This window comes from Myotis brandtii, unplaced genomic scaffold (assembly GCF_000412655.1).
Source record: "Myotis brandtii unplaced genomic scaffold, ASM41265v1 scaffold208, whole genome shotgun sequence".
NCBI lineage: Eukaryota > Metazoa > Chordata > Mammalia > Chiroptera > Vespertilionidae > Myotis > Myotis brandtii.
This window is the reverse complement of record NW_005357764.1, coordinates 1,801,809-1,814,059: the sequence shown is the minus strand read 5'-3', so window position 1 is coordinate 1,814,059 and position 12,251 is coordinate 1,801,809. Positions and strand designations below refer to the sequence as shown.

Below are 12,251 nucleotides of genomic sequence, written 5' to 3'. Positions count from 1 at the left end.
TCAGCCCCTCACCCAGACTGGCCAGGCACCCCAGCAGGACTCTCCACCCTGAAGGGGCTGTGGCCAGCCTGCAAATGGCCCTCAGCCCTTCACCCAGGATGGCCAGGCACCCCAGTGGGGACCCCCACACTGAAAGGGCTGTGGCCAGCCTGCAAACAGCCATCAGCCCCTCACCCAGACTGGCCAGGCACCCCAGCGGGGATCCCTACCCTGAAGGGGCTATGTCCAGCCTGCAAACAGCCATCAGCCACTCACCAAGGCTGGTCACACCCTCATGGGGTGAGGGCCCCCGCGGGGGGGCTGGGCCAGCCTGCAAACAGCCATCAGCCCCTCACCCAGACTGGCCAGGCACCCCAGCAGGACCCTCCCACCCTGAAGGGTGTGTGGCCAGCCTGAAAACGGCCCTCAGCCCCTCACCCAGGCTGGCCAGGGACTCCTATATAATAAAAGGGTAATATGCAAATTGACCCTAACAGCAGAACGACTGGGAATGACTGGTCACTATGACATACACTGACCACCAGGAGGCAGATGCTCAATGCAGGAGCTGCCCCCTGGTGGTCAGTGCGTTCCCACAGGGGGATTTCTGCTGAGCCACAAGCCAGGCGGACGGCTGCCAGTACAGCGGTGGTGGTGGGAGCCTCTCCCGCCTCCTCAGCAGCGCTAAGGATGTCCAACTGCAGCTTAGGCCTGCTTCCCACTGGCAAGTGGACATCCCCCGAGGGCTCCCGGGCTGCCAGAGGGATGTCTGACTGCCAGCTTAGGCCCAATCTCCCAGGAAGCAGGCCTAAGCCAGCAGGTGGTCATCCCGCGAGGGGTTCCAGACTGCGAGAGGGCACAGGCCGGGCTGAGGGATCCCCCCGAGTGCACAAATTTTTATGCTGGGCCTCTAGTATATATATAAAAGCCTGATATGCAAAGTGTCCCCTCGGGAGTTCGACCCACCGGGAGTTCGTTCGCTCGCTATGACGTGCGCTGACCACCAGGGGGCGGCGCAGAATGAAGGAAGGCCCCAGCTGGCAGCTCCTTGGGACCCTACCTGTGCACGAATTTTGTGCACTGGGCCTCTAGTTTGAATATAGTTGGATATTGAAGTATATAAGACTTTGTCTGCATGATAAAGAGGGGTTCTAAGCAAGTGAAACTTCCTGGTTAGGCGCAAGAAGATATTAAGCCAGTGAAACTTCCTGGATGGGAATGAGAAAGATGTGTATAAGCAAGATATTTGATAAGATATTTGCCTAATATTATTTCAGTGAGTCCTCACTTATCTGTTGGCCATGTGATTTCTTGTATAGATATGGGCTATTAGTACTAATACTGTAGGAGCTTGAGTTTTGTAGCCTCAGGTTGTCAGGGACCAAGTGACTAACATTTTTGCCTGAGATGGCCACTGATTCTGAACAAGTTAATAAGAAGAAAGCACATGTGGAAGCACACATTGAATCTAACATGTTAAGTCAGGGACTTCCAAGTATTTGGTACAGTTTAAGCACATGGTCAGGAGAGCACTGAGCTATTTGCCTGAAAAGGTAAGTAACTTATATGGTCAGATCACAGTTTTAGAAATCTGAGTAGAGTGTATGGCCATAAAAGGTGAGAGGCTGCCACCAGGAATGTCAGTGTTTCAGTCGTTCTGGGGAAAGATGACTAGACTTGTCACAGGGAGGCCTTCATAGGGTGGAGAGGATAATGATTACTGGATAGGCACTAAGTAGATAGACTAGGCAGAATATGCTCAATAATAGGTTGAAGGAAGGAAGGACTTTAAGAAGGACTTTAGAAAAATTTAGAGAATTCCAGGCAAAACAAACTCTGCTGGATGATGATAGAGAAATGGAGAAAAGGGGATGGATCGGAGGTAAGATTTTCTTTAAAGAATTGACAGCATGGGGAAAGCCAGAGAGAGGAAAGAAGGAAGAATTGAAATTCTTTTCAGAATTTTTAACTTGTGTAATCAATAATGAATTAAAATTTTGATTTAAGTGGAGAAGAATGAGAATCCTAAGATTTTGTTGACTTTTCAGGTATTACAATCTTTCAAGCATATGAAAGTACAAGCTTTGAATACAAACTAGCTATGAAGGGCTGTCTTTGTATTATTAAACTAATACTTGTAGTTGATATTTACAGAATGAGTCTTAGGAGAAGAGTAGGACAGGTGCTCTAGAGAATAGGCAAGGAAGAAAAAAGAACTTCCGGAACACAGCGTGTTACCTGGGGCACCTAGGAAGCAGGATGTTTCTGGAATAGGAGGTTAGGACTGAGGAAAGAATTAGGCCTAAAGGCTGTGACTGTGCTAAGCAGATGCAGTCTATAGATGATATACATGGCCTTTTTCAAATCATTTGACTGTTTTTTTTGTTGTTGTTTTAAAATTTTCTCTGAAGCTGGTAGTCTGTATTGTACCATTTAGTGATGGATTATGTTTTGTCTTAATGCTGTATCTGAATACCCTGGGGATTATAACTTACTGAAAGTAGAAGTCATATATACTTTAGTTTTCCTTATAGTGTTGGTGATTTTTGTCTAAAACATGAATTTTTCTCCTATTTAAAAGGGGGGCGGGGGCGGTGAAACAACTCCATTCACAGGCTTAGTGACTTGTACTATTGTGTTTTCTTAGCTCTTCAGGAAGCTGCAGCAAGGTTTGAGGAATTAAAGGCCCAAAAAGAACTAAGACAGCTGCAGGAAGACCGAAAGAACGATAAGAAACCACCGCCTTATAAACATATAAAGGTGAGAAAAGACATCAGGAGACTCCATCTGAAAGAGAGAGACCCTTGTAGATTGCCCTCTTCCTACTCTATTCATGACAAGAATTGGAAGCACAAGCCTATATAGTGGCTTTTAGGTACAGATAAGAGCTTGAAAGAAGGTAACAAAAAAGTACCAAAGCACATTCCTAGCAATTGTGTGAACTTTATAAAACCAGTTGTATGTTGATACAATCTCTGTTACCTTGGAAAGTCTTCTCATATAGTAGATTGGATTAGATTCTGTTCACAGTCAACATCTTGCAGTTTGAAAGGGACCAAAGAGCTGTGATAAAAAATCATAAATGGCCCTGAGATAGTGTGGATAATACACATGGGTAAGTTTTCTTGGTAATACTAAAGATTTAGGTGACCAGTAAGACTAGGGTGCCCAAGGTCAGGAGAACTTGTGTTAGGAATATCTAACCCTCAGTGTACCTGGCAAAAGCATCATCACCATTTATTATCTGGGTCCAGTGAACCCTTTGTATTTTTTTATAATTTAAAGTCATTTTCATGAATATTTTACAGGAGTAAAGATACAGGAATAATAAATAATAAATTTATTAGACATTTTAGTAAGTACATTAAAACCTTTTTAAAAACCTTTTGCCGAAACCGGTTTGGCTCAGTGGATAGAGCATCGGCCTGCGGACTGAAGGGTCCCAGGTTAGATTCCGGTCAAGGGCATGTACCTGGGTTGCGGGCACATCCCCGGTAGGAGATGTGCGGGAGGCAGCTGATCGATGTTTCTCTCTCATCGATGTTTCTAACTCTCTATCTCTCTCTCTTCCTCTCTGTAAAAAATCAATAAAATATATTTTAAAAAGAATAAAAACCTTTTAATCAAGTTAGTTTTGGTGCTCAAATATCAGAAAACATGAGAGAAATACTATTAACAAAACAAGATTGCCCAGGTTCTTGCAAAATATTTATGATGATGTCATGTCTGGATACCATATTTCTTTTTTTGTCATTAAATGCATTGTTTTTGTACTCATTGGTTTTGAGTTTCTAAAGTCTTATAGTCTGAGATTTCACTTAAAAATCAATTTCACCACCATCTTTAGAGTCTAGTGTATTGAAGTAGGGCTCAAATATTCTTTGGGAACTACTTAAACTAAAGAACTATTTGTTGATTATCTGAAATTCAAATATAATTGGATGACCTGGGTTTTTATTTGCTAAATTTAGCAACTATAAACAGACTAGAAAGATGTTATATCTAGTCTTTTATGCTCTCTGGAAAGATGATAGTAGTTGCAAAATAGAATGAGTTTTATTCCTTTTTATTTAAAAAAATTTTTTAGAGAGATAGATAAGAAACATTGAATAGAGAGAACATCAGTTGGCTGCCTGCCTCCTGCACACTTCTCACCAGGGATTGGAGATCAAGCCTGCAACCCAGGCATGTTCCTTGACCGGGAATTGAACAGGTGACCTCTTGGTACATGGGTTGATGCTCAACCACTGAGCCACACCAGCTAGGCTATTCCTTTTTTAATAAGTAAATTTTCTTTTTGATCTTTGGTAAACCTCTAAGAAAGAATAAAAGTCATAAAATATCAACCTTTACAAATAGATCTGCTGGGGAAAACAACCCTCAAAACCTAAAATTGGGTCCAAGTGGATTGGACCCTGGTGGTATATTGAGAGTTAAATGGAGTTACTGTGCACAAAGTCATGACACTGAATGTAGTTAGGCCTCAAAAAAAGGGAAAGTAATCAAGTTCTCACAGTCATAGATGTCAAATAACAGCAAGATAGGCATTTCAGAGTAGCGCATCAACCATATGGAGCCTGGCTGTTGAGGGAGCAGCTCCCCATGAGTGATCTAATCGCAGAATTTAGAGGTTGATGCATTAATTTTTTTTAAAACAAATGTATTTCCAGGAAAAGGATTTAGAATGGGGGTTGGCAAACTATGTCCATGGAGCAAATCTGGCCTAGTATGGTTGGGGAAAAAATAAAATATTTCCTGACACATGAAGATTATATGAAATTCAAATATTAGTATCCATAAATAAAGTTTTTTTGGCACACAGTCATGCATGTTCATTTACATATTGTCTATTACTGTTTTTGTGCTATGTGGCAGAGTTGAGCTACATTCACTAGAGGTCTAGGGCCTGCAAATGCTAAAATATTTATTGTCTGGTCCTTTACAAAAAGGTGTGTTGACGCCTCTTCTAGGATGAATGTTTACCTTCAATTACATATCTTTGTTCTTACTTTAAAATCATGTATGTGTGTTTTGTTTGATTTTGATTGTTATTTGTTATTTTGTTTTGTTTTTTGCTTTATGTTAAGAAACTTACTTGGGCCCTAACCGGTTTGGCTCAGTAGATAGAGCGTCGGCCTGCGGACTCAAGGGTCCCAGGTTCGATTCCGGTCAAGGGCATGTACCTTGGTTGCGGGCACATCCCCAGTGGGGAGTGTGCAGGAGGCAGCTGATCGATGTTTCTCTCTCATCGATGTTTCTAACTCTCTATCCCTCTCCCTTCCTCTCTATAAAAAATCAATAAAATATATTTTTAAAAAAGAAAAAAAGAAAAGAAACTTACTTGGGATTGGTCATAGGTTAGAGGTTAGACCAGATGGCAAGAAAGAATTATTGGCCTGCTGGTGTGGTTCAGTGGTTGAGTGTCCACCGATGAACCAGGAGGTCACAGTTTGATTCCCTATCAGGACACATGCCTGGATTTTGGGCTCGATCCCCAGTAGGGGTCATGCAGGAGGTAGCCAGTCAATGGTTCTCTCATCATTGATATTTCTATCTCTCCCTCTCCCTTCCTCTCTGAAATCAATAAAATATATTTCTAAAAAGAAAAATTATCTAAACCAGTGGTCGCCAACCTTTCGGACCTCACAGACCACCAGTGGTCCACAGACCACTGGTTGGCAAGCACTGAATTCTAAACATACCTTTAGAGTAGCGTGAAACTTTTTTTAAAATATATTTTTAATGATTTCAGAGAGGAAAGGAGAGGGAAAGAAAGATGGAAACGTCAGTGATGACAAACAATCATTGATCGGCTGCCTCCTGCACGCCCCCTACTGGGTATCGAGCCCGCAACCCTGGCATGTGCCCTTGACCAGAATGGAACCTGGGACCCTTCAGTCTGCAGGCTGGCGCTCTATCCACTGAGTTAAACCAGCTAGGGCAGGGTGAAACTTTTTTTGAGCGAGTTGTGTCAGGTAAAGATTCCTTGATTCAGGTGAATGTTCAAATGCCCTATGTAGGACCTGGAGTCTCAGGTGATTAAGCTCAGACCTTCTCTTCTATTCCTATATAGAGCTTGATTTACTAGGTTTGTGGTTCCTGTTTGCATATGTTAAGAGTTTTAATGAGGTTTACAGTTTTTACCAGTATGTTGAAGAATCTGGCAGTGAGATGTTTGTCCTTTTAAGTTGTTACAGAGAACTGGATTGAGGACAATATATTTGTACAGATTGTAGACTTTATAATATTGTTAAAGAATAGAAGGCTCACAATATAGTGTTAGAAATGAAACCATTTGAGAATTTAGAGGATGGAAATAATTGATAATTATAGTAATTTCAGATTGATTAGAATTGGTAATCTAATACCTACCATGTGTAAAGGCTGCTAGGCTCTGTACTCGAACCCCTACATATATATTTTTTCTTTTTATTTATTGATTTTAAAGGGAGAAGAAGGGAGGAAGAGAGAGAGAAACATCGATTTGTTGTTCCACTCATTCATACTTTTATTGGTTGATGCTTGTATATGCCCTGCTTGGGGATCAAACCTGCAACCTTAGTGTATCAGGATGACACTCTAGCCAACTGAACTTTCCAGCCAGGTTGCATGTATTTATTCTCACAAGTCTGGCAAAGTATATCTTGCAAGTAAAATAATTTATCAAAATCATGCAATTCCTAAATAGTCAAGTTTTATGTATGGAATGGGTTTCTGAAATTTGACTGTTCCCAAGTTAAGTACTACTAACTAGGGGTGACTCATAGTGTACAAATCCATCCTTATTATGAAATGACTATTTTTTTCTAAACGTTGTTGCTAGTATTTGTAAAAACTAGTGGCTTCGGTGTCACAGCAGCTATTTGACCTTTATGTTTTATCACACTGGATTTTCACTGGATTTTTCATTACTAGCATCACTACTGAATAAAATGCATGGGTAACATTATTGTCTATTAAAGAGATTTCAAATTATGATAGTAAATAGTAAAATATTCACATATAGAAATTTCAATTTACATATAGGAACATTCACATATAGGAACCTCAATATTACCCAGATACTTTCATGCCACTTAAGAGTGGCAGTTTATCATATAGCAGCTAAAGTGGCACCACCACGTGGCAATAGCAAAAACTAGTTACAATTTACTTGGCCTATCAGCTCTGAAATTATGATTCTATTAAAATGACAGCCCGGCTGGTGTAGCTTAGCGGTTGAGCATCAATCGACCCAGGAATCAAGAGGCCATCAGTTAGATTCCTGATCAGGGCACATGCCTGGGTTGCGGGCTCGATCTCCTTTGGGGGGGCGTGCAGGAGGCAGCCGATCACTGATGTTTCTCTTTCATCAATGTTTCTATCTCTCTCTCCCTCTCCCCTCCTCTCTCTCTCTAAAAAATCAATAAAACATTTTAAAATTATTTTTATTTTAATTTTTTAATCAACGATGAGAGAGAATCATCAATTGGCTGCCTCCTGCACGCCCCCTACTGGGGACTGAGCCTAACCCAGGCATGTGCCCTTGACTGGAATTAAACCTGGAACCCTTCAGTCCATGGGCGGACGCTCTATCCACTGAGCCAAACCAGCTAGGGCTAAAAACATTTTTTTTTAAATGACTTAAAAATTTTGTGGAGTTTATATTTTGTATGTTACATAAGGCTTTATTTTCTGTCAAACTGCCTAAATCTTTATTTCCTCCAAATTTTTTATTGTGGTAAAATACAGGTAACAAAATTTACTATCTTAACCATATTTAAGAGTTCAACAAATGCATTCATATTATTTGTACTTATTGCCAGCATTCATCTCTAGAACATTTTTTATCTTGTAAAAATGAAACTCTACCCATTAAACAATAATTCTCATTCTCTCCTCTTGGCCCTTAGCAGCTACTTCTTTTTGTCTCTAATTTTGATTCTCGAAGTACATTATTTAAGTGGAATCATACAGTATTTGTCTTTTTCTGACTGGCTTGCTTCATGTAACATAATATCTTCCAGGTTCGTCCATGTTATAGCATGTTTCAGTATTTTCTTCCTTTTTAGGCTGAATAATATTCCATTATTTGTACCACATTTTGCTTATCTATTCGTCTGTCAATGGACATTTGGTTTGCTTCCACATTTTAGCTGTTGTGAATAATGCTGCTAAATCTTGACGCTTCAAAATCATATGAAATGTGACATCCAACTTTAAGGAAAAGAAATCTCCCTTTTATAGGTCCCGAATTGTCTTGTGTTGACTTGTCTGATGTACTATGTATAGTATGTGTTTCTTTGCCAGGTGAACCGTCCTATTGGCCGGGTACAGATCTTCACTGCAGACTTGTCTGAAATTCCCCGTTGCAACTGTAAAGCTACTGATGATAACCCCTGTGGGATAGACTCTGAGTGCATCAACCGCATGCTGCTTTATGAGTGCCACCCCACAGTATGTCCTGCCGGAGGACGCTGCCAAAACCAGTGCTTTACTAAGCGCCAGTACCCAGAGGTGGAGATTTTTCGCACATTACAGAGGGGCTGGGGTCTTCGAACAAAAACCGATATTAAAAAGGTGAAGAAAACTTCTTAGTTTCCAATTTTTTTCTCATTAATTGCTTAATATGATTAATTCTTCTTGATGACTATGAGAAAATTGATCATAGAGGAAAATAACATAGTGTAGGGATAAACCTTGTTATATGCAAAACATATCCTTCTAGAGTTTAGAGGCCTAAGAATAGGTGTTCTTTATCTGTAACGTCCTTAGTATTGATCATGTTCATTGTGTGTGAGGATGAAAAAACAAGGGAAATTCAGAGATATTATGGCCTTATTTGCTTTTTTTCTTTCTGAAAATCTTATCACCTGTAAGTTAAGAGAGGATAGTGAGCATGTCATTTAGAGGTGTAGATCACTTACTAATAAAGTTAAGTGTATTTTTACTGAGGGAAAATAGGTTTGGGTTCATAGAACACAAAGGAAAAGATGATTGTACCTTTTCTAATGAAAATGAAGTAATATCTTCAAACTTGGAAGGACCAGCAAGTTTCTAATAAATAGACAATAAATTGTATAGTTTTTGTGTAGAATAAATGTTATTTAACATTTTAATAAAATAAATCTTACTCTGATTACACTTTCTAAAGAATTTGACTGAATTTGTCTCTAAGAAAGGAAATTAATCTCGGTTGACCTGTTTAGTCATTTGCTAAGACATTGTGCTGAGGATGCAGTGATCAACAAAGGAGACATGTTCCAGGCTTTCATAACGTCTACATTCCAGAGGGGGAGAGACATTGCAGAAATCATCACCCAGGGTGGAAGCAGAAAGGTTTCTGGAGGCATGTGGCAAAAGTCCTGAAACTTGCTTGTCTTTGAAAATATTTTAAGTTGAGACTTGGAAAATAAGTACTTACTGGTTTAGGTCAGCTGAGTGTTAAAGCATTGCATATAGAGGAGACAGCATGAGTGAGAGCCAGTGTGACTGTAGTGATTAAGTCAGGGGAACAGTGGTGTGAAATGGGGAAGGGCAGCAGGGCATGTTCTAAGAAGAAAAAGGAACCTGCCTATATTAGGGAAACTGACTTAACTAAAGTATTTGGGCAGGTAAAGGGGGATCGACTGTCTATTTCTTTAATATCAGATAGTTGAAGCATCATATTTGTTAGTTTCTTGAATAAACCTTTGTTAAGTGACTAGTTACATACACATGAATTGCTTTGGAGAATTTGTGGAGAATAATGAATATTATTTTCATTATTTTTTTTTAAATAAGGTGTACTTGACCCTGGCCCGTGTGTTCAGTGGTTAGAGCTTCAATCCACACACCAAAGGGTCTGTCTCCCTCTCTCTCTCTCTCTCTCTCTCTTCGTCTCCCCCTTCCTACCTTCCACTCTCTTTCAAAAAAAAAATCAATGGAAACTATCCTCAGGTGAGGATCAATAAAAAATAAAATAAAAGTAAAGTGTACTTGTAAATACAGTTGTGTTTTTTGCCATTAAGTCAAGAGCTCTTTCTTGTTCTAGGGTGAATTTGTGAATGAGTATGTGGGTGAGCTAATAGATGAAGAAGAATGCAGAGCTCGAATCCGTTATGCCCAAGAACACGATATCACTAATTTCTATATGCTCACCCTTGACAAAGTAAGTAATGGATTGTGAAATTAGTGTTGTCTTAGCCATAGTGTTTGTAGGCATGTCATACACTACCTAAAATAGTGTCTTTCCCCCATGGTCAGGGGGAAACCTCATGGTTGATCAGGGTTCTAAAGTAGGTAAGCTTACTCATTTTTGGCTATACATCCATGGCCAAAGGCAATACTGCTTTTACCCATTATTTTAGCTATGCAGTATAAGTTGGGGACTATATCTGTTAGTATTTTTCCTGTAGAATTAAAACTTGAAGCCAGAAAGGTTAAATAATAATTCTTTTATTTTACAGATTGAGAAACTGATTTGTTGCTATTTAATTAGAGCGTTGAGGCCATATAAATTGACAATGGAATTCAGCTTATGAACCCAAGTCAGCTTTTCAATTATAGGAATTTTCTGATGAGTTTCATTTCATCAGTGCCTAGAATTATATTTGGAACTATTCCTAATGCTAGCATTATAATGGATTTATTTTATGTGTATCTGAGCTTCCTCTTTGTACCTGAATATTAGGTTCTACTAGCCCCCCTCCCCCCCAACCCCCGTCTTCCACATAGGATTCTTTCCTGGTGTGAAAATTTGTGAACATTTCATTTTTATCAAGTTGTATCCTTATGGTTTGTGAGATCCTCACCTCCAGGTGTTTTCATCTTTGTTTGAAATGGGTCTCAATATCAGTATTAGAGTCTCCTTAGGTGATTTCTGATGGACTACCTAATTTAGTGGATGGGGCAAGCTGCTGCTTTTAGGTCCTCAAACTTCAGCATATTATCAGAATCACCTAACAGGCTTATTATAGCACAGATTGCTGGGCCTCACCTCATAGTTTCTGCAAATTCCCAGATAGTTATGCTGATCCAACAAGTACACTTTAAGAATCACTCTTCTGAAGGCCGGAATGGCTCTGGGTGAGCGTCAACCTGTGAACCAGGAGGTCAGGGTTTGATTCCCGGTCAGGGCACATGCCTGGGTTGCAGGCTCCATCCCCAGTAGGGGGCATGCTGGAGGCAGTCGATCAGTGAGTCTCTCTCATCATTGATGTTTCTATCTCTCCTCCCTCTCCCTTCCTCTCTGAAATCAATAAAAATATATGTATTTAAAAAAAGAATCACTCTTCTGGGAGATTCAAACTAAGAATAGGAACCTCTAGTATATTAAAATTCTCAGAAAGTAATGAGCAGTATCCGTTGGAATTCTAGGATCGGATCATTGATGCTGGTCCCAAAGGAAACTATGCTCGGTTCATGAATCACTGCTGCCAGCCCAACTGTGAAACACAGAAGTGGTCTGTGAATGGAGACACCCGTGTTGGCCTTTTTGCCCTGAGTGACATTAAAGCAGGTAAGAATCACCTAAGAATTATGGAGCTAAGAACGGAATTTCAGATTTTATCATCTTAAAATCCCATATGTCCTATGATCTAAAATGAGGTTTGCAAACTCCTGAGGATATATGTAAAAGATTTTCCAGGTGGTACTTGGCATGGATTTTTTTTGTTGGTGGGGGTGTGATAAAATATACATAACATAAAATTTACCATTTTTAAGTGGCATTAAATCCATTGACACTGTTGTACAATCATCACCACCATCCATCTTCATAACTCGTCATTTTCTCCAAGTGAAACTCTGTACCCATTAAACACTAACTCTCCATTCTCTCCTCCCCTAGCAACCACCATTTCCACTTTCTGTCTCTGGATTTGACTGCTCTAAGAACCTCATATAAGGGGAATTATATAGGATTTGTTCTTTTTTTGTGACTGACTCATTTCATTTTACATAGTGTCTTCAAGCTTTGTGTATGGGTGATTTTAAAAGCATAAATTTCCAAACCTTTTATATGAAAACTAGAGGCTCAATGCACGAAATTCGTGCAGGAGTAGGCCTTCCTTTTCCCGGCTGCTGGCACCAGCTTCCCTCTGGCACATGGGACCCAGGCTTTCCTCCGGCCACCAGCAGGCACCCGGGACCTGGGCTTCCCTTGCAGCCCCGGCTTCGTCCAGAAGGTCGTCCGGTCTAATTAGCATATTATGCTTTTATTATTATAGATTGGTCTGCCTTAGAAAGCACCAGCAATCCATGGCTCCTTTCTTACCACCCCTTTCACAGTCGTCGTCGTCGTACCACACCGC

At 40.3% G+C, this 12,251-nt stretch overlaps 1 protein-coding gene across 3 annotated transcripts in view; it reads left to right on the top strand.

Annotated features, from left to right (window-relative positions):
• Positions 1–12,251, top strand: part of NSD1 (nuclear receptor binding SET domain protein 1) — a 133,510-nt gene that overhangs the window by 111,394 nt on the left and 9,865 nt on the right. For all 3 annotated transcript variants that reach the window (XM_005865499.2, XM_005865500.2, XM_014539065.1), the window contains 4 exons: positions 2,627–2,739; positions 8,269–8,538; positions 9,992–10,108; positions 11,317–11,458. In XM_005865499.2, coding sequence (XP_005865561.1) covers positions 2,627–2,739; positions 8,269–8,538; positions 9,992–10,108; positions 11,317–11,458 — 642 coding nt within the window. The remainder of the gene's footprint in view (positions 1–2,626; positions 2,740–8,268; positions 8,539–9,991; positions 10,109–11,316; positions 11,459–12,251) is intronic.